The following is a 26,928-nucleotide window of genomic DNA, read 5'->3' on the forward strand; positions in this document are numbered from 1 at the left end:
TCCTACTCCCCAAACCCCCAAACCTCTGTAAGGTTTTTCTAAGCACCATGACTGTGACCTACACATTAAAATGTTAAAAGAATGAGTGAATGAATGAATGAATGAGTTAACCCCTTTTTATCTTGCAGCTAGAAAATTGATACTTGTAAATAGTTTTTAGTGACAGTTTTTAATGGAAGAAAAAGCTCAAATTTTTTAAAATCCTGATAGTATTTATCACACATTCACATTCATTCATATGAATGTGTCATATCACAATGTGTGTCATACCACACCTATTCACAGGTATTAAAATTTGTGAATACAAAACCAGTATCTTAAGATTTTTATGTTCTTTTTAAAATTATTTTTTAAAGATTTTCTTTATTTATTTGACAGAGAGGTAGAAAGAGAGAGAGCACAAGTAGGCAGAGCCACAGGCAGAGGGAGAAGCAGGCTCTCCACAGAGCAGGGAGCCTAACATGGGGCTCGATACCAGGACTCTGGGATCATGACCTGAGCCAAAGGCAGCCGTTTAATCAACTAAGCCACCCAGGCACCCCAGATTTTTCTCTTCTTTTAAAAAGCTTGCTTTAACTTTGGTTCCAAATAAAAAACTAGTCAGAGTACAAAGAGCAAAATGTAACCTATATCCCTGCCAAAGATCTGTCCAGTTAAATTCTTGCCCAACGCTAGTTCAGACAATCTGACTGTCCTTAATTTATTTTCAGCTGTTGATATAATATGTTCATGTCATTTACGTTGTTCTCTTTATCAAATTTTTGTTGCTTTTTCTAGCACGGAATTGAGGACACAGCTGCTGAATGCCGGAAACTGGGTGCGAAGGCTCATGCCTTTGTGGTAGACTGCAGTAACCGAGAAGATATTTACAGCTCTGCGAAGAAGGTGAAATTTTGCATTTGGGTAGAATCGGATCATGTCAGAGCCTGGAGGGATTCTGGAGCTGACAGGGTCATGATGCAGACGAACTAGCAGAAGTTTTGTCATTTGTCCACGATTGTGCAGTCAGCTAGTGGTGGACCCACAACTAGAACCTAGAACTGAGTTTCCCAGACTTCAGTGTGTTCTAGAATCCTCCAGAGAGCCTGTTAAAAAATGACGCCCCCGAGGTTTGCTTTCGTGGATCAAGGCTTGGGCCCAGGAATCTGCTTGTTTAGTACCCCACATACCCACACCTCACCCATGTGATTCTGCTACAAGTAAATTCATGGATGACACTGCAAATCACTGACAGGGTCTTCAGACGCCCAAAGAACTGGGTTAAGGAGTTAGGATAAACTTAACTTTATCAGGCTCTGATCATAGATAGATTGATCTCTGTAAAGCAGGATTTGCCTCTCTTATATACAACTGAGATGTGCTGTGTATATATAATGGTGCCTCACTCTGAATGCATTCATACATGTTCTTGTTAACTGAATGTCACAATAGTAAGAAAGCAGTAGGATTATCTGAGCGAATTCCTTAAAATACACGTTCCTGGACCTTATCCCTGGATAATCTGATCCATTACAGTATAAAGATTCTGACTGAACCAGCCGTGAGAACCTCCTTGCTTAGGGACTTTTAGATTTGCAGACATTTTTAACTTCTAATTTTGAATTGTAACCTTGTATCTCAAGCTAATGCCTCTATTACTGGTGAGGCCTGAGCTAAGTAGACAAAAAACATCTGCATTTAACCGTCACTATTTTACTTAAATTAAGGATGATTTTCCTTTAGAGAAATGTACACTCTTCCAGTTACTACTGGCTATATGAGTGTGAGTTACTTAAACTTTCTGTGCCTAAGTTTCCCCAGTTATAAAATGGGGATCATAGCATTGTTAGGAAGATTAAGTGAATTAATGGTGTAAAGTTTTTGGATCAGTACCTGGCACATAGTGATCCCTCCTTGACTTATCTGGGAATAGGCTGTTCTGGAAAAGGCGATTTCATTATTTGAACCCATTCCATGTGTTTTAACCCTACAGATGTTTTTACTGAAATTGCTCAAGGAGAAGCGATATGCTTAAACAAAATATTCCCCATGCTGTGTGATGATCAGATATTTGGAAGTTATTTTGATGTGTCCACTTTAGTATCAGGACATTTTTATGTCACACTGTGGAGAGACAATAGGTGATGACGGGGAACTCAAGGACGAAGGAAGGGACAAGTGTTTCTGGGCAGATTCTTCAGCAGGATAAAGGAGCGGTTTATATTTTCAGTCGTGCTAGTTTGGACGCATTACAGCAGCTCCATCGCTGCAGCCACACGCCCTGTCCTGTTCTTCTCCATATCTGAGGGGCATGTTTCGGAACAATGGTTTTCAGATCGTGCTAGAGATGTGGCTGTAGGTACAGATAGTGTTGATCAAGGGCCCAGTATCTTAACTTGACTCTTCCATACCTTCAGTACAACTTGATGAAGTTCATTTTTGGCTGACAAGCCTTCTGTATTTGGCACACTGTGTCCTGATGGATTTTCCACCTCCCGGCCTCCTTTCTGTTTGAGCTTTGAGGTTTGTCTTGGCCTCTGAGGTGCATAGATCTGGGAGAGTCTCAGCTCCAGGGGACCTTGAATCGTCATGTGACCTTGGTCAAGGAGGAGCCATTCTGTGTATCATGTTCCTCCTCTCTAAAGTGAACATACCCAGAGTTGCCAGCTCATAGAATTATTGTGAGAATTAAATGAGATAAATAATGAAATCATGCAAAATGTTTAACACAATGAAAGCCTTTAACAAGAGATTTGCTACCTCCCCCTCAGTCCCCCAGCACACCCCAGCACTATCTAAATATGATAACTCCTAACAGAAGTTAGCTTTTATTTGGAACACAATGTATAACAGAATGCATTGTAACTCCATTAAGAAGCTTAGTTACTCAAAGAACTGTAAAAATATCAGATAAGATATTCCAGCGTTGCCAACTGCCACCTGCGGGAGGAAGGCTGGCGAGGAACAGAATGGAGTGACTATAAAAATAAAGAAATAGAAGGTGTGACCAGCTTGATGGCATAATCAGTTTTACGTAGACCCCCAGATAGTCCATGCATTTACCAACTCATTAAAAAAAATTTTTTTGCTTACTTTTTAAGTAGTATTTAAAAAATAAATGCTGGGTTTTTGTTGTTATTGTTGTTGTTTTGTTTTGTTTTGTTTTGTTTTTTATGCCACTGATTACATTTTTATTAGCCGAAGGCCTCTCAAGGTAAAATCAACAGAGCAAAGTCAAGAGACTAAATTGTAAAAGAAAACTTCTGCCTAACCAGACAGAAGCTCTTTTGAAACTAAGTAGCTAAGATTAAAAGGTTCTTTCTTCCATATTGGTACATAGATTACAGAACTACTTTTCCCCCCACATCTAATAGAGGAACACGTAATTCTTTAATAATCCTTGCATGCAAATCTTCCTTCAGTATTCTTCATGATGCAGATAATTGTCTTAATTTTAAAGGTGAAGGAAGAAATTGGAGATGTTAGTATTTTAGTAAATAATGCTGGTGTCGTCTACACGTCGGATTTGTTTGCAACACAAGATCCTCAGATTGAAAAGACTTTTGAAGTTAATGTACTTGCACATTTCTGGGTAGGTATGACTTCTTTTATGAACACATTCCCTTTTGTAAAACCCAAAGACTATGTTTAAAGTGGAGAGTTCAGGACACCTGGGTGGCTCAGTCCGTTAAGTGTCTGCCCTGGGCAGGATCCTGGGATCATGACCCAAGCCAAAGGCAGAGGCTTAAGGGACTGAGCCACCCAGGCTAAAGATACCCAATGCATCTTAAAGATTTTTTTTTTATTTGACAGAGAAACATCACAAGTAGGCAGAGAGGCAGGCAGAGAGAGAGAGAGGAGGAAGCAGGCTCCCTGCTGAGCAGAGAGCCCGATGCAGGACTCGATCCCAGGACCCTGAGATCATGACCTGAGCCGAAGACAGCGGCTTAACCCACTGAGCCACCCAGTCGCCCCCCAATGCATCTTTATAACTGATGAATCTGCCTGTCATTCTGCCTTTATTAGGATGTAGGGCATTGCCTTAATGTTTTGAATCCCCGTCACATAGTAGGTGCTCAATAAATATTTATTGCATGAACCGTTCAGTGACTACTGGAAGATTGCTATTCATTTCAGTATTTTGATGACATATCCAAACTATTTTCTAACAATTTCACATGATACATAAATTCTTGATAACTCTAGTTATTATATCTATTCAATATATGAAATGATAGAAAACATCAGTGGCAAAAGATGTAGAGGCTCAGGGGATATTAGAAGTTCACAATTTTAGTGAAATGGATTCTCAAAGTTTTCAGTATCCACTGCTTTGCTTAGTTTTTCCAATCTAGGTATCATGTCCAGGTGCCTTAATTTGCCACATTTGGCAATTAATTGGTTTTATCCCCCCTTTATTCTAGGAAAAATGTTAACAAAATATAGTTTTGTTTGGAAATATTCCCAATGGGTCTGAAAATGAGAAATAACAGTTTATCTTTTTCTCTTCATAAACACTATTGCTAGACTTCAAAAGCATTTCTTCCAGCAATGATGAAGAATAATCACGGCCATATTGTCACTGTGGCTTCAGCAGCTGGGCATACTGGGGTCCCCTTCTTGCTTGCTTATTGGTAAGTGAGCTTGTGTTCCCTTAACTTATTTCTGTGTTTAACTTGTGTGTGATTTCTTATCTTGTCTAATGAAAACTACCATTGATGATGATAAACTTGAAGTTGCCCAAATAGAAAGTAGCACAAAGTCTCTTGTACAGTAGCATTATCAACCGTTAATCCCCTCCTGGCTGACCGTTCCAGAGGTGGCTGCAGGGAAGTTATCCAATTAGAATTCAGCTCTTTTTTTTTTTTTTAATTTTTTTTTTTTAAGATTTTATTTGTTTATTTGTCAGAGAGAGAGAGAGAGAGACAGCGCGAACAAGCACAGGCAAACAGAGCGGCAGACAGAGGCAGAGGGAGAAGCAGGCTTCTTGCCAAGCTAGGAGCCCGATGTGGGACTCGATCCCAGGATACTGGGATCATGACCTGAGCTGAAGGCAGCTGCTTAACCAACTGAGCCACCCAGGCGTCCCTCTTTTTTTTTTTTTTTTTTAATGTTTTGTTTATTTACTTGAGAGAGAGAGAGAGCAAGCACAAGAGGGAGAAGCAGGCTCCCTGCTGAGCAAGGAGCCCAGTTCGGGATCATGACCTGAGCCAAAGGCAGACACTTAACGGACTGAGCCACCTAGGCGCTCCTAGAAGCCGGCTCTTAAAGCATTTTTCATCCCTTTTAGCAGCAAGAAGTGATAAAAGAAGAGGAATATTTTTGTACCATGAATAAAAGTTAATAATAAATTTTAATAAAGTAATTTTATGGGAACAAAACAGTATAAAGAGAAAGAGTATAATCTGGAATTCTAAGTAGTAAAAGCATCCAAACAGTGAAATTGTTGTAAAAAAAGAATTATAATAGTTACCCATTTTTTTTTTTTAAGATTTATTTATTTATTTGACAGACAGAGATCACAAGTAGGCAGAGAGGCAGACAGAGAGAGAGAGAGAGGAGGAATCAGGCTCCCTGCTGAGCAGAGAACCCGATGTGGGGCTCGATCCCAGGACCCTGGGATCATGACCTGAGCTGAAAGCAGAGGCTTTAACCCACTGAGCCACCCAGGTGCCCCAATAGTTACCCATTTAAAAACCCATGCCGGGGTGCCTGGGTGGCTCAGTTGGTTAAGCAACTGCCTTTGGCTCAGGTCATGATCCTGGAGTCCCAGGATCGAGTCCTGCATCAGGCTTCCTGCTTGGCGGGGAGTCTGCTTCCCCCTCTGACCTCTCTCCTGTCATGCTTGCGCTCTTTCATTCTCTCTCTCTCAAATAAATAAATAAAATCTTAAAAAAAAAAAAAAAAAACCCATGCCATTATAATACCTGAAGAACTTAACTGTAACAAGAATGGTGTGTTCCACTGTATACTGTGGAGAATTGCTCAGTGAGGCCACCATAGCCCAGGGGATCCTACGGATTGCACACACCCCAACAGTGCCTGGCCATTTCTATATTTTAGCAAATAATGACTCTTAAAATGTTGAATTACTGTATTACATATTCAAATAATATGTATTGTCAAATAAATGTACAGATATGCTCAAATTTGTTTTCTGCCATTTTGGAATTAAGTAAGTAAGTAAATTCTAGAAACAACAGATATAGTTGTATGGATATAAATTTATAAACATTGGCTTGGATGGGTATCTGTTTTTATCTAATACATACGTGTGTGTGTGTGTGTGTGTGTATAAAAGATCTGTATCTTGCATTTCATAAGTTCCCAAGGACACATATATACCAAGCCATTTTCCTCTGACCACACCCAGAGAGTGGTTATTCTTTGGTAATGATAAGTAATTTTATTTTGTTCCTTTTATTCATTTATATTTTCTTTCTTTCTTAGCATGTGTTTGTTTTCTAATAGTTTTAAAAATCAACGCAGACTTGGATTGAGTTTTTTTTCTCAAAGATAAAAGGACTGCTGAGGCAATCGCAGGACAGACCTGTGGTCCAGGGCCACTAGAAGTTAGGTGATGGTCCCCTGGCCCACTGAGGCTGATACGATTTGGCATTCCTGCACGTGTTGAACGATAGCGGCAGGTGTTGCTTCTCAGATACTACGTGACACCCTGCTCCCCTGCCAGATTCCTAGTCCCCAGGAATCAGGAGAGACCAAGAGAATCTGAGTCCAGCAGGGGCTGGGAAGGCAGTCATGCCTTCTCCTTCTTTTTGCCCTAGTAAATACTGTAGCTCGTTTGATTTGGACTTGATTCTACTCCACTGAATGTTCAGCAGTGAAAATCAAGAGAGAATGTGTTTTCCATGAGAAACAAATTTATTTTGTTCCCTATTGGTAGTACTTTCAGCAGAAGTAAAAGATCTCACTGAGTCTTGTCAAAGTAGGAACGACACACACAGTTGTGTGGATTGCAGACTACACAATTCTAGGCTGCACTGTTCATGTTCGGGTCCCTTTAAACTCGAAAAATTCTCCAGGAGATGGCAGTAAAGTCACTTGAGAAGAGGAGTAGGTTTGTCTTCACACAAAGGCACCCTTTGGGCTGAAAGGCAGGGTCGCAAGCATACAAGTGCGTTGTGCATTTCTGGCTTTGGAGGAAAGAGGCGGCTTGCTTGCCCCTGCGGGACTCTTCTTTGGCTCCTCGGCTGCACGTGGCCCGAGCTGCTGCAGTCTGTGATCCTTCATGTTCGCAGCTGTCTTGGATTCACTTGACTCTGGTTTTTGCTCAGCCTTTGCTCAATGATAGAACTTTCACAGAGACACACTGAAGACTCCTCTCAGCAGAAAGCAGTGTTTATCGGTGGTTGTTGTTAACAAGTGGGCAATATAACTGAGACACTGCTTTTTTAAAACATAAACTTTTTAATTGAAGTATAGCCTACATTGATTGGTAAAAATGCAGAGGTCATAAATGTGCAGCTCAATGAGCTACTGTGATGTGGACACATCTGTGTAACCCCCAGGCAGATCCAAAAATTAGGACAAGACCTTAGAACTCTTCCCAACCCACAGTCCCTCTCTCGTTCTCGAAGGACTTGTATTGACTTGTCACACCACAAATGAATTCTGCCCCCTTTTGATCTTTATACACATGGATTCATGCTGTGTATGTTAGGAATGTCCTGGCTGTTGCTGATAGCCACGGATTCATCATTTTCTTGCCTGCGTAGTATGCACGAGGTTACTAGATAGCGATGTATTTATCCATACTACTGTTTAGAAACATCTGGGTTGGGGCATCTGGGTGGCTCAGTGGTTTAAGCCTCTGCGATCGGCTCAGGTCATGATCCCAGGGTCCTGGGATGGAACCCCGCATTGGGCTCTCTGCTCAGCAGGGAGCCTGCTTTCCTTCCTCTCTCTCTCTGCCTGCCTCTCTGCCTACTTGTGATCTCTGTCTGTCAAATTAAAAAAAAAAAAAAAGAAAAGAAAAAAAAAAGAAATATCTGGGTTGTTTCCAGAATGGGACTGTTGTGGATCATATGTTATGAATCTTGACCCAATCACTTACTAATGTGTGACCTTGGCAAGTTACTCCTTTGTGCTTCATTTTCTCTTCACCCATAGGAGAAGCTCATCACAGCAACTAACCAAATCCTCAGGATGCTGTAAAGTTTAAATCATATAATGTAATGCACTTAGGATAGAATCTAGAGTCCTGTAAGTGTTCGATAACAGGAGGGTTCCTGTTGGTGTTACATCCTAATTCTGCTTCCCTGTAGTTACACAAAACAGCAAAGTCCCACCTCTTATTTTAACTTCCAGAATGGTTTGCCTCCGTGAAACTAATCCTGTATATTCTGGCTCCCCAGTGTTGAGATGAAATGAAAGGGGACCTGGAGTTACCCAGTTCTTTTCCCTGTAATGGAGCCTTTAGCTGTCACTGGCCTGAGTTGCTACACCCACAGCAAAATAATTTATTACAGCTCCAATCACCTATGTTGGAAAAAAAGGTTGCAATTTATTTTGAAGTTACAGTTCAACAGTTTTAAATGATTAATGTGAAAAATCCAAGATCACAGAACTGGATTTGTGGTGAGAGACGTTGACCTTTTAATTCTATTCTAAAATGTTTTTGGCTGCTTGCTAAGCATTTTGTCCAAAAGTATCTGGACTTTTAAAAGAAAATATTTATTTCTTTATTAAAGATTTTATTTATTAATTTGTCAGAGAGAGAGAGATCATAAATAGGCAGAGAGGCAGGCAGAGAGGGGGAGAAGCAGGCTCCCTGCTGAGCAGAGAGCCCAATGTGGGGTTCAATCCCAGGACCCTGAGAACATGACCTGAGTCAGAAGCAGAGGCTTAACCCACTGAGCCACCAAGGCACCCCTAAAAGGAAGTATTTAAAAGTACCATGAAACTCTGGCTAATATATCTTGTCAACTTGAAGAGCCAATTTACAATCATGAAAGTCATTGGTGTGGGAAGACGTGGCTAAATCAAGTCCTGACCTTTATTAGCTTATAATGAAATGTTATTTAAAAGAATGATTGGGATAAGAAATATTCATGTTATTAATAATAAGAAATTTGATGTAATATTACAAAGTGCAGGTGAAAAAATCCACTCACTTTTCGCTTTCATATATACATATATACATATATCTGAAAATTCAGATATATGTATCTGAAGTTCAAAAATACAGAGTTCTTTTAATATGCTCAACATCATTAACTCTGAGCTTTTATGTACTTCTACACTTTTGGTTCACTTAAGAAAAACCAGAAAATATAACTTAGTAAAAGAGAAAAAAATTACTCATAGTCTTACCGTGCAGAAATAATCATGGTTAGCAGTTGTTATAATTTTTTAGGACATTTTAAATATAGGTATGTAGTCAAGCATTGAAAAAAATCTACGTGCATAATCTTGGCTTTTTAAAACTTCTTTATTTTTATTTTTTAAAGATTTTATTAATTAATTAATTTATTTATTTATTTGTCAGAGAGAGAGAGAGCATGTGAGTATAAGCAGGCAGAGTGGAAGGCAGAGGCAGAGAGAGAAGCAGCAGGCTCCTCACTGAACAAGAAGCCTGGTGCGGGGGGCGCCTGGGTGGCTCAGTGGGTTAAGCCGCTGCCTTCGGCTCAGGTCATGATCTCAGGGTCCTGGGATCGAGCCCCGCATCAGACTTTCTGCTCAACAGGGAGCCTGCTTCCTCCTCTCTCTCTGCCTGCCTCTCTGCCTTCTTGTGATCTCTCTCTCTGTCAAATAAATAAATAAAATCTTTAAAAAAAAAAAAAAAAAAAAAGAAGAAGCCAGTGCGGAACTCGATCCCAGGACCTCGGGACCATGACCCGAACCAAGGGCAGCAGCTTCACCAACTGAGCCACCCAGGCATCCCTTGACTTTTTTAAATTTAAAGATTTTATTTATTATTTATTTGACAGAGACACAGCGAGAGAGGGAACACAAGCAGGGGGAGTGGGAGAGGGAGAAACAGGCTCCCCACTGAGCAGGGAGCCCAATGTGGGGCTCAATCCCAGGACCCCAGGATCATGACCTGAGCTGAAGGCAGACACTTAATGACTGAGCCACCCAGGGGCCCCAAATTTTACATGAACATTTGGATGTTAATACATATATGTGCAATGTCATTTTCATTTTTTGCATGCTATGCCGCTGCACATATGTACCACTGTTTGTACAAATTATCCATTATTGTTGCACAGTTCATCTGTCAGGACTCTTTCGGTTGCGAGGGACATGACGCTTAAACTGCTTCGGACCAGAAGAGGGGTCCCCCCCCCGCCCCCGCTCTGTAGTTCCAGAGCATCAGGCAGGCTCTCTGCCTCTGTCTGCTGGTGAGGTAGCTACCGGCAGTTCCCTTAGCGATATAGCCAGCAGGTGGGGGAAAAGCCTTGATTACTCAGCAATGCCTTCCAACGTTCTAGTTGCAGAGATCACTCCAGGTGGATCCAGCCACTGGACAGGGGCCACCTGTGGCAGGCTAGTGACAGAGTGAGGTCTCCAGAATAAGGAAATAAGAATACCAAAGGGCAAAAACAAACAGCTTTCCACTCCACATGTTTGTTTTTTTTCTTTTAAGATTTTTATTTATTTGACAGACAGAGATCACTAGGAGGCAGAGAGGCAGGCAGAGAGAGAAGGGAAAGCAGGCTCTCCACGGAGCAGAGAGCCCGATGCGGGGCCTGATCCCAGGACCCTGGGACCATGACCCGTGCCAAAGGCAGAGGCTTTAACCCACTGAGCCACCAGGCGCCCCCACTCCCCACGTTTAAAATGGTCTCCACCTATTGGCCTTCATGAACTATAAATCCCAGAGACTAACCTTGAATATAAATCTTTAGGAACATGACTGATTATTTCCTGTAAGACGACGGACTAGATCTAAGAGCATGGTGTATTTTTAATGAATTTGATACCGTTTGCCCAATTGCCTTCCAGAAAAAGTTGCCAATTTGGAACTGTGCTTTGGAAAATAGAAAGCTGTGGAAAGTCCTCTCTCATCGCTTTTGTTGTTGTTGTTGTTTGTTTTCATTTTTATTTTTAAGCTTAGACATATATTGAAGGCTTAAAGAGAAAAGATTCCTAGTTCAATGATTTAAAATGAAAACATTCTGTACTTTGAAAAGCAACTCTAACAAAAATTTCTTCATATCCTCACCATTACTGCTAGGCAAAAATCCCATCTTATTTTATTTATCTTTTCAATTTATTTTTTTTTAAGATCTTATTTATTTATTTGACAGAGAGAGAGAGAGAGGCAGGGAGAGAAAGAGCACAAGCAGGGGGAATGAGAGAGGGAGAGGCAGGCTTCCTGCCAAGCAGGGAGACTGATGCAGGGCTCGATCTCAGGAACCTGGGATCATGACCCGAGCCAAAGGCAGATGCCTAACGACTGAGCCACCCAGCCCCCCCCCCAACTTGTTTTAGTTTGTGTTTATTTTATTCCTAAAATAACACATTTTTATATGCATACACCCATTGGTATTTTTATATTGTGACTTTCCTGCTAATGTCCTTCAGCCGCTTATCAACTAGAGTACTGTCTTACTCATTTACAAAGTTCCCTGTATTAACCCTTACCCATGGCTTACCTGTTGCAACTGCTTTACCAGTTTGTCATTTGCCTCTTAACTAGGGCGGGAGCTAATGAGGTTTAGAGTGCATCTTATAGAGGGGCCTGGTTTATTGGCCCAATTTTAAAGCCCAATTCTACCACTTTGTTTTGTGTCTTTAGGCAAGTCCTGTAACCCTGTTGAGGGAGCTCGTCCAGAAGCCGTGACCTGCGGAGCTGGACGTAGGCAGTTGTAGGCTCCTCCACACCGCCCTGTCCTTGTAACAGTATCCAACTGCCTTCCTGGTTCCCAAAAGCTGCCTTAAGGACACAGCCTTGAGATAGAAATGTGGTGTTGAGGGACATCTGGGTGGCTCAATTGGTTAAGTGTCTGCCTTCAGCTCAGAACATGATCCCAGGGTCCTGGGATCAAGTCCCACATCGGGCTCCCTGCTCAGCAGGGAGTCTGCTTCTCCCTCTCCTGTCACTCTCCCTGCTTGTGGTCTCTCTCTCTCTCTCACACTCTCTCTTGCAAATAAACAAATAAAAATCATTAAAAAGAAAGAAAAGAAAAGTGGTGTCAAGACCATCTGAATGGTATATATGCTGAACCCAGTTAAGGCCTCTATATAAAATTTAAAGATTCTGGCTGGTGGTGTGGGAATCTACTCACCTTACATCTGCGCAAGATGAGTGTCCCAAGTTCCCTTGCTTATTAAGCCTGCCACCCACCGATACAGAGTGGTCCGCCTCTTTCTTTGGCCTCCCTACCCTGTGTATGCAACCAGGGGTAGCTTCAGATTATATCCAACCAGCTCCCCCATCCCAGTGCCTCAATTTCCTTTCTGGTAAATGGGCATCATAGTCACAGCTATTGCAAAGAGTCGTTGTGGAGATTCAATGCAATAATACATCTGAATAACTAAGGACAGTGTCTGACAGTGATCAGTTTTACATATGATTATTTTTGTGTCTTTTCAAGGTAAGGTTTATATCTTACGTAAGTAAATCTAGCCATCTTTTAAGTTTTCAGTATATGTGTGAGTTCTAAAAAAAAAAAAAGTTGAGGGAACTTTCCACAGGTTTGTATTTTCCAAAGCACAGGTTAATTGGCAAGAATTTACAACTACTTTGTATAATCGCTAATAAATACAGACTTACAGAAGAATAATCTGGTAATTAATGGCCCCAAACTACACACTTTAAAGTGATTAAAATGGGTAATTTTGTTATATATATTTTCACACAATTTTTAAAAATTAAAATAATGTCAGATTCCAAAAAACATTGAATTGTACATTTCAAATGGGTAGATTATGATACATGAATTTAATTCTCAATAAAGGTATTTTTAAAAAACCTAATTAGAAAAATAATACCTGCTTAGAATATGATTACTTTGGGACGCCTGGGTGGCTCAGTTGGTTAAGCAGCTGCCTTCGGCTCAGGTCATGATCCCAGCGTCCTGGGATCAAGTCCCACATCGGGCTCCTTGCTCCGCAGGGAGCCTGCTTCTCCCTCTGACTCTGCCTTCCACTCTCTCTGCGTGCTCGCTCACTCTCTGACAAATAAATAAATAAAATCTTTAAAAAAAAAAAAAAAAGAATATGATTACTTTTCTTCTCTTCCCAAATGAAGGAGCTGTAATGATAAGAAGTGCTTTGCATTTTGATTCATTTGTTTGACAAATATTTATTGAGCAGCTATGATAAGCCAAGCACTGTGTTAGGCCCTGGGGATTTATTGGAAACCAAAATAATCATGAAACTTATAGTAAAAGTATGAAGGACAGATGTTAAAAAAAAAAAATCACCCCAATGAATATTTAATGACAAACCCTAAACAGGCTATCGTGAAAAACAGAAGATTACTATATAGTGCAGAAGTAATTTAGTCTAGAGGTGAGGGGAAGGCCTCTTTGAGGAAGTGAAGTTGAGACTTAAAGGGAAAAATAAGAGTTGTCCTGGGGAGTTTTCCCAGGAATTCCTGGGTATGTTAGATAATTAACAGGCTATGGTGACATTAACTCTTAGGGAAGCAACAACAAAAGCAAACACTTTGTCAATTTCCCTAGCGAGACCTTTGAACCTACTCAGTTCTCACTTCAGTAAGTGGTGTGGGGATGTAGTAAGAGGTCTTTGCCAATGCTTCTTAGACTTTAAAGATTGATTTATTGATTTATCTTTGAGAGAGAGAGAGAGATCCACGCACTTAGCACAAGCAGGGGGGACAGAGGGAGAGGGAAAAAGAGAATCCCAAGCAAGCTCCGCTCTGAGTGCAGAGGCCAACCTGGGCTCCATCTCACAACCCTGAGATCATGACCTGAGCCAAAACCAAGAGTCAGATGCTTAACCAACTAAGGCCATCCAGGCGCCCTCCTTCTTAGACTTAAATGCCTATAAATTTACCTGAGACTCTATATTGTGAGTTCTGATTCGGTAGGTCAGGGCTGGACCCGGAGATTCAGCTGTTGGCCATGAAGCCAGCCCCAAGAGCACACTTAACTTGGGAAGACGGACAGTGGAATTAAGTAGATGCAGCAGCTTCCTTGAATCCTTTTGTGACCTCTCTCTGTTTATTTCCAGTTCAAGCAAGTTTGCTGCTGTTGGATTTCATAAAGCTTTGACTGAAGAACTGGCTGCTTTAGAAAGAACTGGAGTCAAAACAACATGTCTCTGCCCTAATTTCATAAACACTGGCTTCATCAAAAACCCAAGTACTGCGTAAGTTGAGACAAGAGGGTTGGTGATTACCATGAATATCAGTCATTCTGTGGGTTTTCTTAAATATTTTAATCCTTTAAACCTGATATCTGATGCCCTTAGCTCATCTCAATTTCAGCTCCTATACAGTGTGGGAAAACAGGTGGAGAGACAGAGGGAGGGAGAGAATGTATATAAACAAATATGAGTTAACTCAGATGAACGTGCTAATCCTCATTTTTTTTTTTTCTTTTCTGGGCAGTGGTTCTCTGACTTAAGTATACATACATTTCCCCAGGAGTGCTTGGGAACCATATAGAGGGTCCCACCCCCAGAGTGGTTGATTGCCTGGATTTGGCTAGGAGAGAGTGGTGGTGGGGAGAGAGCCTTGGGGCTCTCTTAAACAAGCACCATCAGCAATTCTGATACAGATAACCCAGGACCAGGGTGAAAAACACCTTCCTTTGGTAACAGAGGTTATCCTCCAAAATAAGTACCAGTCTTTACTTAGTTAAAAAATAAAATTACAGGGCTGCCTGTGTGGCTTAGGTGGTTAAACTTCTGACTCTTGAATTCAGCTCAGGTCGTGATCTCAGGGTCAGGAGATCGAGCCCTGCATGTGACTCTGAGCTGGGCATGGACCCTGTTTAGGATTCTCTCTCTCCCCCTCTCCCTCTGCCCTTCCCCCACCCCATCTCCCTCTCTAAAATAAACAAATGAATAAATAAAACTATAAAGGATCAGTTCTGAGGTTAACTTTTAATTTTTCTCCTCTTTGGGCATAGTTTTAATGTCTTTGTAAACATGATACATACTTTTTGAAAATTCCGATACATAAAAAAATACAAGTAAGTAGGAAAGGTTCTTTTTGAGTTTCCTTGAAACCCTCTATCCAGTGCAGACTACTCAATGTTGTGGTGAACTTTGTTCTAGACATCTCTCTGTATACTGTTTAAATGTCTGAATTTTATGTAAATGGTATATATTACAATGGGGTCCCGAAGGCTGTAAGTCAGGTATTTAACTTCCCTCAGCAGTATGTTGTGGACATCATTTCCTGTCAGTAAATACAGAGTTTTACCATAAATTGTATTGATTACTTAGTCTGAACTGTTGTGTCTACTAGTGATCTTTTCCCCTGGCACAGCTGTCTTTTGTTTGTTTTGTTTTGTTTTGTTTTGTTTTTGACACAAAGCTTAATTTAATAGAAATTTTGTTTGTAGTTCTTACATTCTCAATGTGAGCCAAGCTGGAACCCACAGCTCCACCCAGAAGTGGCCCAGTCCTGGGCTCAGGGGGAAAAAGAGATGTGGTGTGTGGGGGGTCAGAGTTCAGGGGTTAGGAGCCCTCTTCTTCCTCAGTGCCGGAGGCTGGGGATGCCACCCTCTTTTCCTGCCCCCACTCTGGGATCAGGAAGGAAAGCAGATGGAATCTTGGGCCTGGGGCTTCTCTTCCACATTTCCCTGCCCGCTCCCCCGCCCCCTGCCCCAGGTTGGAGGGGAACTAAGGGATCTGGGGAGAGAAGGGGATAGAGGAGGGCAGAGATCTAGTGCCACATCCTAATGGCACACATTTTCACGTTTTGGTACCATCTCCTTCAGGTAGATTGGATTGGATTGAAATGAATTTTTTTTAAATTTAATTTATTTGTGAGAGAGAGAGAGAACACGGATGGGGTGAGGGGCAGAGAGAGAAGGAGACTCTTCATTGGGCAGGGAGCCTGGCATGGGGCTCCATCCCAGGACCCTGAGGTCATTCCTGTGCTGAAGACAGACGCTCAACCAACTGAGCCTCCCAGGCACCCCTCCTTCGGGTAGATTTTAGAAGTGGGGTTACTGGGTCAGAGGGTAATACGAATTTTAATATTCCTTTCTACTGCCCAGCTGCCTGGGGAGTGCTGCACCGTGTACCACGGTGCGGGGAGAGCACCTCCACTTCCTCCTTCCTCACTGGTCTGCCTTCTGCAGATGTTCTGCCCTTGCCCTCTGTGAAGGATCGTCTTTGTTTCCTGATGACCTAGTAGCTAGAGTCAGGTGTTTTCTTTGGTTTTTCGGTAGTTTGACTTCTTTTGTGAATTGCCTGTTTCATGGCCTCTGCTCATCTTCTCTACTGAGCTATCGAGTTTTGAAACTGGTATCTAGGAGTTTGTTGTACATTCAAGGTGCCCTTTTGTATGTCATACATGTTGCATATATTTTTCCCCAGCTGGCTATTTGCCGTTAAACTTATTTTTATTTAGTTTTACATTAAAACTTCTCAGGTTTGTTTTTTTTTTTTCCTCATGGTCTTTAGGTTCTACGAGGTGTTTATAAAGGTCTTCCTCTCCCCAAGCTTAGGAAATTATCCACCTATGTCTTTTTTCTAGTACTTTTATGGTTGTACTGTCACATTTAGACCTTTGCTCCACCCACATTTACTTTAAGAAATAAGGTCATGGTCCTGCTTGTTTTTCCCAAATAGTTAATAAGTTATTTTGCACTATTTATTAAATACCATATCATTTATTTCAGTGCTTTGAAATACCATCTTTAGAATAAACCTGCATATTTACTTGGATCTACTTTTAGATTATCTATTGTGCTAACATTCGATTTTTTTTAAAAGATTTTATTTATTTATTTGACAGACAATGAGAAAGGGAACACAAGCAGGGGGAGTGGGAGAGGGAGAAGCAGGCTTCCCGCTGAGCAAGGAGCCTGATGTGGGGCCCGATCCCAGGACCCCCGGGATCATGACCTGAGCTGAAGGCAGATACTTAACAACTGAGCCACCCAGGCACCCTAAGATTCCTTTTTTAAATTTTATTTTGCCTTCTCACATTTTTCTCCTCTTTCCCCCCATTCATCTACCTTTAATGGAAATATATTTTAAGTTAATGAAAAATATTCATTGTGGCACTTAGGGAAAATAGCAGGTTCTATTTAAAAACACCTTAACCTAAATATGTCTACCCACAGGTAGAGTAGAAGGTCAACATCAGGTGGAAATTTGGTAGCTGTCCAAAGATCTCACGCCCCCTGAAGAATCTATCAAATTGTCCAAGAGCCCATCTTTAAAAATGTATTTATTTTAGCGAGAAAGCATATAGGGAGAGGAGCACTGGGAGGAGGGAGAAACCCAAGTAGACTCCAGGCTGAGAGTGGAGCCCAGTGCAGGGCTTGAGCCCATCACCCTGAGATCACAACCTGAGCCGAAGCCAAGAGTTGGACACCCAAGCGACTGCCACCCAGGTGCCCCCAAGAGCCTATTTTTAAGATACAATTTTGTTAGAAAACGAATGTGAGCATATTTACTTCAGAAGGCCAGTGTTTTAATTCATCTGTATTAATCAAGTAAACCCTCATGGGACCCTGAAGAGAGAATATAAAGGACAAATTAATTCGGGGGCCTGAGGAGTAGAGCTGACCAGGAGGAGTAGAAAGAAGATAAAACTTCACTAACCTGTCAGACAAGTACTAGATGATCTCCCTTATGTGTGGACTCTAAAAAAGCTGGACTCCTAAAAACAGAGTAGAACAGTAGTTACCAGAGGCTAGGATGGGAGCACCGGGGGGTGGGGCCGTGGGTGGGAGCACTAGGGAGCTAATCATTTCAGAGCAAAAACTTGCAACCAGTAGATGAATAACTCCTGGAGTTTCAGTGTGCAGCATAGTGATTGTAGACAGCAATACTGTATTATAAACATCAAAGTTGCTAAGAGGCTAGATCTTAATTGTTCCCATGACCCTCCCACACAATCAATCATGTGGTAGGGGTGTTAGCTAATTCCATGGTAATCATATTGCAATATATAAAGGTATCAAATCGACACATCATACACCTTAAAGTTATATGTGTTATATGATATGTTGATTAGCTCTCAATAAAAATAAATAACTTTTTTTTTTAAAGAGTCCATTATAATTAAAAGGAAGGGTGAAAGGAAGAGGTGAGTTCCATCCTCAAGGATAAGATTTGCCAGTTTCCTCCATTACTTTCAGGAGGAAAACCCTCATGGGGCCCTGATATAATATATTTGGGTCAGTTTTTTTCACCCAGGCTGTTTTTTGGCAGTTAAAAACAGACACCCACCACGGGATGCCTGGGTGGCTCAGTGGGTTAAGCAGCTGCCTTCGGCTCAGGTCATGATCCCAGAGTCCTGGGATCGAGTCCCGCTCCTTGCTCAGCGGGGAGCCTGCTTCTCCCTCTGCCTCTGCCTGCCATTCTGTCTGCCTGTGCTCGCTCTCTCCCCCTCTGTTTCTCTGATAAATAAATTTAAAAAAAAAAAAAAAACAGACACCATATTTCTAAAAATTGTATTTGAGTTTTTTAACCTTGCTCCCAGGACAGGGTTGCCCAAACTAACCTACCTTGTGGGCAAGAGTGCCCTCTTCTGGCAAAGCTGTACTCGTGACAATTAAAAAATAATAGGGACCCCTGCTGTGTATATATGTAGATGGGCATATGTATCTTTGCTCACTTTTCTAACCATTTTGTTACCTTTTTTTTTTTTTAATGAAATTGCAAAGAGTAGGAACGAACTTGCTTTTGATAGATTTATTAGATTGCCCTTCAGGATTCTCCTGAGTACTTTATACCCCATTCCCCTTACCTTTGCCAGCTTTGAATATTAGCACAAGGTTTTTTTTTTTTTTTTTAAAGATTTTATTTATTTATTTGAGAGAGAGAGAAAAAGAGAGCAAAAGCAGGGGGAGGGACAGAGGGAAAGGAAGAAGCAGGCTCGTCACTGAACAGGGAGCCCAATGTGGGGCTCCATCCCAGGACCCGGGGATCATGACCTGAGCCGAAGGCAAATGCCTAACCAACTGAGCCACCCAGACCCCAACACATGTTTAATCTCTGTCAATATGATAAATAAAAAAGTACTTCTGTGTTATATTAATATATTTTTTAAAGATTTTATTTATTTATTTGACAGACAGAGATCACAAGTAGGCAGAGTGGCAGACAGAGAGGCAGAGGGGAAGCTGGCTCCCTGCTGAGCAGAGAGCTTGATGCAGGGCTTGATCCCAGGACCCTGACATCATGACCTGAGCCAAAGGCAGAGGCTTAACCCACTGAGCCACCCAGATGCCCTGTGTTATATTAATATTCTTTGATTATCAGAAAAGCTTGGTGGTCATCTTTTCATATTTAATAAGTCCTGTCATTTTCTTTACTCCACTCTGCTTAATCAAATCAAGCTGCAGCATACAAGCACTTACGAAATCATCTTAAGGAAATTCCCTGTGTTCCTAGTTTGTTGAGTGCTTTTTTTTCCTCCCCCATGAAAGCATGTTGGATTGTGTCACATGCTTTCTCTGTGCCTATTGAGATGATCATGTGGGACTTTTCATATGATATATTATAATGATTGATTTTTATATGGTGAACCACCTAGCGTTCTTGGAGTTTTTTGTGTGTTCTTTTTATTTATTTATTTTATTTGAGAGAGAGAGAAAGAGAGAGGAGCTGAGGGGAAGGCCAGAGGGAGAGAGAATCTCAAACAGACTCCTCACCAAGCCTGATGCAGGGCTCAATTTCACGACCCCGAGATCATGAGCTCAGTTGAAACCAAGAATTGGACGCTTAACCAACCAAGCCACCCAGATGCCCCCACCTTGCATTCTTGCAATAAATCTCATTTGGCTATGGTATATAATGCTCTTTTTTTTTTTTTTAAGATTTTATTTACTTATTTGAGAGAGAGTGAGAGAGAACACAAGCAAAGAGTGTCAGAGGGAAAAAGAGAAGCAGACTCCCTGCTGAGCAGAGAGCCTGACATGGGGCTTGATCAGGGCCTCCAGAATTATGACCTGAGCTGAAGGCAGATGCTTAACCAACTGAACCACCCAGCAACCTTTATAATCCTTTTACTATGATGCTGCATTTGGTTTGATGCTGGATTTTGTTGAGGGTATTTGTATCTGTACTCATAAGAGATATTGTTATTTAGTTTTCTAGTGATACCTTAGTCTGGCTTTAGTTAAAGGGTAATTCTGGCTTATAACTTTAAGAAGGACTGGTGTTAATTCTTTAAACATTGAGTAGAGTTTCTCATGAAGCCATTTGGTCCTGGGCTTTTCTTTGCCGGTGGGGGTTTGTGGGTTTTTGTTGTTGTTGTTGTTGTTTTGGTTACTGATTCAATCTGTTATTAAAGGTTACTCAGATTTTATATTTTTTCCTGAATTAGTTTTAGTACTTTCTGTGTTTCTAGGAATTTGTACAACTTCTTGTAGATTATCTGATTGTTGGTATACGGTTGTTCATAGTATTCTCTTATAACCCCTTTTATGTCTGTAAGGTAGGCAATAATGTCCTCATTTTCATAATAATCTGTCTTCTCTCTTGGTCGGTCTAGCTAAAAGTTTGTTAATTTTGTTGATCTTTTCGCAGAGCCAACTTTTGGTTTCATTTATTTTTTCTACTATAATCTATTCTTCATGTCATTTATCCCTCCTCTAATCATGATTTCTTTCATTTTGCTTGCTTTATATTTAGTTCTTTTTTTTAGTTTATTAAGGTGAGAAGTTAGGTTATGGATTTGAGATCTCGGGTTTTTTTAAATGTAGAAACTTATAGCTATAAATATCCCTCTGAGCACTGGTTTTGCTGCATTGCATAAATTTTGATATATTGTATTCTTTCACTCATCTCAAACTATTTCCTAATTTTCTGTGATTTCCTCCTTGTCCCACTGGTTAATTTCCACATATTCGTGAATTTTCCAGTTTTCCTTCTGTTACTGATTCCCGATTTTATTCTGTTGTGGTTGGAGAACATATTTTGTATGATTTTGGTCTTTTTAAAAATTTCACAAGAATTGTTTTGTGGTTTCACGTACAGTCTGTCCTGGATGATGTTCTGTGTGCCATTAAGAAGAATGTTTTTGGATGGAGCATTCTCTAGATGCTGGGAGGTCCGGTTGGCTTACACTATTGTTCAAGTTCTCTGTTTCTTTGCTAATATGTCTAGTTGCTCAAGTCATTGTTGAAAGTAAGATTAATGTCTCCAGTTCTTATTTTATTTTATTATTTTCAGTGTTCCAGAATTCATTGTTTATGCACCACACCCAGTGCTCCATGCAATACATGCCCTCCATAATAGCCACTACCAGGCTCACCCAACCCTCCATCCCCCTCCCCTCCAAAACCCTCAATTTGTTTCTCAGAGTCCACAGTCTCTCCTGCTTCGTCTCCTCTTCCAGTTTCCCCCAACTCCCTTCTCTCCTTCTCCACATGTCCTCCGTGTTATTCCTTATGCTCCACAAGTAAGCAAAACCATATGATTCCAGTTCTTATTTTTAAACCGTGTTTTCCCTCAATTCTGTCAATTTTTGCTTCATGTATTTTGGAGCTCGGTTATGTATATGAACAATTTTTAATTAAATATTCTTTCCCCACATAAGTTCTCTCCCTCTATTCCCAACAGTGTAGCATAATCTGAATTTTTTAGATTTTTTGACAGCCAAGAATTTTTGTTCAACATCTTTTTAAAAACATCTACTCTCCTACATGAAATATACATAAAATTTTTAAGAGTTTAATTTTCGTCTGTGCTACACAAAGATAATAGTTTTTGTTGCCAAGTACCATACAAAAGAAAATGTTATGTAAGAAGGTGACAACATTTGTATAGTATGATTGTGTACGGTGCTTCCATGCACATGAGCAGTGGCCTGCTGAAGCCAGCTTATGTTTTTCAGCGACACCGCACTGAGAGCTTGAAATCCACCCTGGTGAGAGTCTTTACACCATAGAAAGGAAATGCTACAAAAAGGGGAACTCTGGCCCTAGAGAGCCAGTTGCAAAACATTTACTAGCATATCACTGCATTAACCCCATTTTCAGATTAGATACAAAAACCAAAGCCTCCAAACGTTGAAGAGTAGAAATACCTTCCCCAAACTTACTCAACCACTTAAGTGGTAGCTAGATAATCAAACATAGTCCTTCTACCTGAAAATACTCTTTGTCCCTAAGCATCCCTATACCCCCACATGCATTCTCCTTCCCTACACCAACAGAGAGGCCTAGAGTATTTGGGGACAGTTTCTACAAAATCCATCATGGGCATTTATTTAATAGGATTTGCAACTCTTACTACTATTAGACTCTTACTACTTACTACTATTAGATTCTTACTACTATTAGTCAGGGAAAAATAATTTTCCAGGTACTGATATTTTAATGATTAAGATTTTATTCTGCCAAGATAGTATTTTCTGAAAGTCTTTTCTTTTTGGCCTTTTAAAAATCATGGTATTGGCCAGCCATTAAATTCAATGAAAATTTCTTTGACAGAGGCTGAGACTTTGAGTAAAGCGATCAAGTACACTAAGAAAAGTTTAGTCAGTGCAACACCATTTGACCGGGAGGTTCACAAGGCCACAGTGTGAGTGGGGAAGTATGCTGTACTGCACACACAGGTGTCTGTGCGTTTTCATGGAGCGTGGGAATAGTGAAGTCTGGTAGCAGTATGCTAAGAAGTGAATTTCCTCCTGAACACTTGAAGGCACAAGCATCTTTCAGTTTCTGAGTTCATTTTTGTTGGTGCTCTGCTTATACCACAGGCCAAAGGAGGGCTTAGTCTTCTTCAGGCTTCGATTGCCTTTCATTTTTACCTCCTCTGGACCAAAAGCTGTCATCTTTGTTATTACATTTTCTCTTCTGTTGCATCTCCACATTTTTCCTATGTAATACTTCAGGATCCAGGAGGAGCACAGTATTTTCATAAATGACTGCCCTATGCTGAGAATGAAAGGTCATACCATAGATATTTTAAACTCTGCTCTCCTTCATATATTCAATTATCGTGCTCACTTTTTAATTTAAATTCAATTAGCCAACATATAGCAGATCCTTAGTTTTTGGTATAGTGTTCAGTGATTCATCAGTTGTGTATAACACCCAGTGACCATTACATCACGTGCCCTCCTTAGTGCCCATCACCCAGTTACCCCATCCCCCCCACCTACCTCCTCCACAGCAACCTTCAGTTTGTTCCTGGAGTCAAGAGTCAGTCTCTCACGGTTTGGCTCCCTCTCTGTTTTCTTCCCATTCAGTTTTCCCTCTCTTCCTTTATGATCCTCTGCACTGTTTCTTATCCACTTAGGAATACTTAGGAAGTATTGTACTTTTAAGTACAATACTGTAGAATTTTATATATATATACATATATATATATGTGTGTATATATATGTAAGTATGTACATCACCCACTAATACTATATAGTACTTCTCAACTGTCCTAATCTTACTTCACTGCATATTTTTTCTTTCCAAATGAACTATTCTCTATTTGTTCCTAACGAATCTCATCCAGTTCTTTTTGTCTCACTTCTCTTAACTAGTCACACACCTTTAAAAATCTGCCTCCCCAGAATGTTACTCAAATAGTTTGGTGATGTTGGCAGATTTCATGAGTGTAATTAATTATATATCTTTTTTTCTAAGTCACCACCAAAATTTTAAAAACTGAGGGCCAATTCTTGCATAACACCATCCTAAGTGCACATGATCTAACATGCAGATGGCAAAGGCCACCTTTTGGAGACCTCCTGCTACTCCATAGTTAGTATGCCAGCGTGATTATACAGTGAGGATGCAATACGGAACTAAGTAATAAGGCTGAAAACTAAATCAAGGCTTAGTAAATATAAGGGCTCCCTATGGAGATGAAGGACCTAGAGCTGGGCACATTTTTCGTTTTGTTTTTAAAAATATATTTATTTTATTTTTAATTTAGATTCAGTTAATTAACATATATTATTTGTGTCAGGGGTACAGGTCTGTGATTTATCAGTCTTATATAATATCCAGTGCTCATTACAATACATGCCCTCCCCAGTGTCTATCACCCATTTAACCCATCCCTCCACCCCTCTCCCCTCCAGCAACCCTCAGTTTGTTTCCTAAGATTAAGAGTCCCTTATGGTTTGTCTCCCTCTCTGTTTTCATCTTGTTTCATTTTTCCCTCTCTTCCCCTATGATCCTCTGCCTAAATTTCCTAAATTCCACTTTCCTAAATTCCACATATCAGTGAGGTCATGTAATTGTCTTTCTCTGATTGACTTGTTTTGCTTAGTGTAATACACTCTACTTCCATCCATGTTGTTGCAAATGGCAAAGCTTCATTTTTTATGGCCTCATAATATTCTGTTGTGTATATATACCACATCTTCTTTATCCATTCATCTGTTGATAGACATCTTGGCTCTTGCAAATGGCAAGACTTCATTTTTTGTGGCTGCATAATATTCCATTTTGTATATATACCACATCTTCTTTATCCATTCATCTGTTGATGGACATCAAACTATAGACATCATAGTTTGGCTATTGTGGACATTGCTGCTATGAACATTGGGGTGCAGGTGTCCCTTTGGATCACTACATTTGTATTTTGGGGGTAAATATCCAGTAGTGCAAATGCTGGGTTGTAGGGTAGCTCTCTTTTCAACTTTTTGAGGACCCTTCATGCTGTTTTCCAGAGTGGCTGCACCAGCTTGCATTCCCACCAACAGGGTAGTAAGATTCTCCTGTCTCCACATCCTTGCCAGCATCTGTCGTTTCCTGACTTGTTAATTTTAGCCATTCTGAATGGTGTGAGGTGGTATCTCATTGTGGTTTTGATTTGTATTTCCCTGAGGATGAGTGATGTTGAGCACTTCTTCATGTGTCTGTTGGCCATCTGGATGTCATCTTTGCAAAATGTCTGTTCTATCTTCTGCCCACTTCTTGATTGGATTATTTATTCTTTGGGCTTTCAGTTTGATAATTCTTTATAGATTTTGGATACTAGAAGCCAGGCACATTTTTATATTTTAATTTTCTCTGACACTTTAGAAATTGTTTGCTGATGAGTCTTGGTATATAATAAAACTTGTATAATGATATCTGGCTTTTCCCCCAATATTTCTAAAGATTCATTTTAAGATTTCATTTATTTATTTGAGAGGGGGAGAGAGAAAGAGAGCACATGCAGGAGGAGAGAGAGAAGAAGAGGGAGAAGCAGACTTCCTGCTGAGCAGGGAGCCCACCGAGGTCGAGCTCCCTCCCAGGACTCTGGGACCATGACCTGAGCTGAAGGCGCAGACACCTGATTGACTGAGCTACCCGGGTGCTCCAAAACTTCTAAAGATTTAGAAGTGAATTTGTCAGTCCTAATCCAGTTCAGTTATTTTTGACTCCTGGTTTCTTACGTAATTCTAATTTGCAAAATAGGAACTGTAGTCTCTCCGTCACAGGTTGTTGCAAACTTCAGTGAGAGGACCTGAAGCGTGTTTAGCACAGTGCATAGTACATGATAAGCACCAAATAAGTGGATGTTGTTAATATTCATGCTAAAGCAGCTACTATTTTTGAGCACTTCTAACGGGCCAGATGCTACAAGGCTGTTACGTTATGATTCCTTTGGTAATCTAACTTCTTTGTTTAGCACCTAACTAAAGTAGGTGCTTCTGTGAAATGTTTTTTTGCTGACGACTGCTTCTGATTTCAGTTTGGGACCCACCCTGGAACCTGAGGAAGTGGTAGACAGGCTGATGAATGGGATCCTGACTGAGGAGAAAATGATTTTTATTCCATCTTCAATAAGCTTTTTAACAGTGGTGGAAAAGTAAGTGACATTTACAGTTATCACCATTAGAAGATTTATGTATTACATATTTGTATTTAGATTTAAACCAGACATTTGATAAAGTACAATTAAATGGAGTTAAGTTTTTTTTTAAAAAGTTAAGTTTCAATGTCTATCAGTTGTTTTTTCTTAAAGATTTTTATTTGTCAAAGAGAGAAAGAGAGCACAAGCAGGGGGAGCAGAAGGAGAAATAGACTCCCCTCTGACCAGAGAGCCTGGTGTGGGACTCAGTACCAGGACCCTGGGATCTTGACCTGAGCCAAAGGCAGACACTTAACCAGCTGGGCCACCCAGGCATCCCAATCCACATCAGTTTCTAAAACCACGTTTGTTAATCCTTAAAGCAGCGTTTGTATAGCAGTTGAGTAAATGAACTCAATAATTTCCACAAGTTTTTAAGTTTTCTTTCTAGAGAATGAAAGGTGTATATTTCTGAAAGTCTTGTCTCTTGGATGAATGACTATAGAGAAGTATAGTTTTTCAGCATTATTACATGATGGAATCCTAGAACAACAATATTAGAAGAGACCATAGTTAGGTTTTAGGTATTCATCTAAATACACAAAGATAATCATCAAGCTCTTATTTTGTGCAAAGTCACACTGAGGGATAGGAATTGTTAAATACATTTTATAATTTTAAAGATCCTTGAGCTTTACTACTTGCATGGACCAGTGGCATCAGCATCACCTGGGGGTTTGTTAGAAAAACAGAATCTCTGGATATCCTGAGTCAGAGTTTGCATTCCTGTAGGATCCACAGCTGATTTGAATGCATATTCAAATTTGAGAAGCATTTCTTTAGGGCAGTAGTGCTCAGCTTTGGTCATGTTGGAATTCGCTTGGGAGTTTCCAAAATACTAAGGCCTGGGAGCTGCTCCCCACGACTGATGTAATTGACCTGGATTGTGGGCTGGTCTCTGAGAGATACAACTTTCCAAGTGATTCTGACGTACAGCCAAGATTGGAACGCACTGGCTTAACTTACCTTCCTGATAGCACATTGCCTCATTACTCACATGGGAACACTGTGTAGCAGTGAGGCTGG

General features: G+C 40.6%; 1 protein-coding gene across 1 annotated transcript in view; it reads left to right on the forward strand.

The window, feature by feature from the left end:
* The window catches only part of HSD17B11 (hydroxysteroid 17-beta dehydrogenase 11), a 38,005-nt gene that overhangs the window by 6,211 nt on the left and 4,866 nt on the right, over positions 1 to 26,928 (forward strand). The window contains exons 2-6 of the mRNA XM_059173308.1: positions 778 to 885; positions 3,440 to 3,571; positions 4,507 to 4,613; positions 14,146 to 14,283; positions 25,744 to 25,860. Of these exons, the coding sequence (XP_059029291.1) occupies positions 778 to 885; positions 3,440 to 3,571; positions 4,507 to 4,613; positions 14,146 to 14,283; positions 25,744 to 25,860 (602 nt within the window). The remainder of the gene's footprint in view (positions 1 to 777; positions 886 to 3,439; positions 3,572 to 4,506; positions 4,614 to 14,145; positions 14,284 to 25,743; positions 25,861 to 26,928) is intronic.

This window comes from Mustela lutreola, chromosome 1 (assembly GCF_030435805.1).
Source record: "Mustela lutreola isolate mMusLut2 chromosome 1, mMusLut2.pri, whole genome shotgun sequence".
NCBI lineage: Eukaryota > Metazoa > Chordata > Mammalia > Carnivora > Mustelidae > Mustela > Mustela lutreola.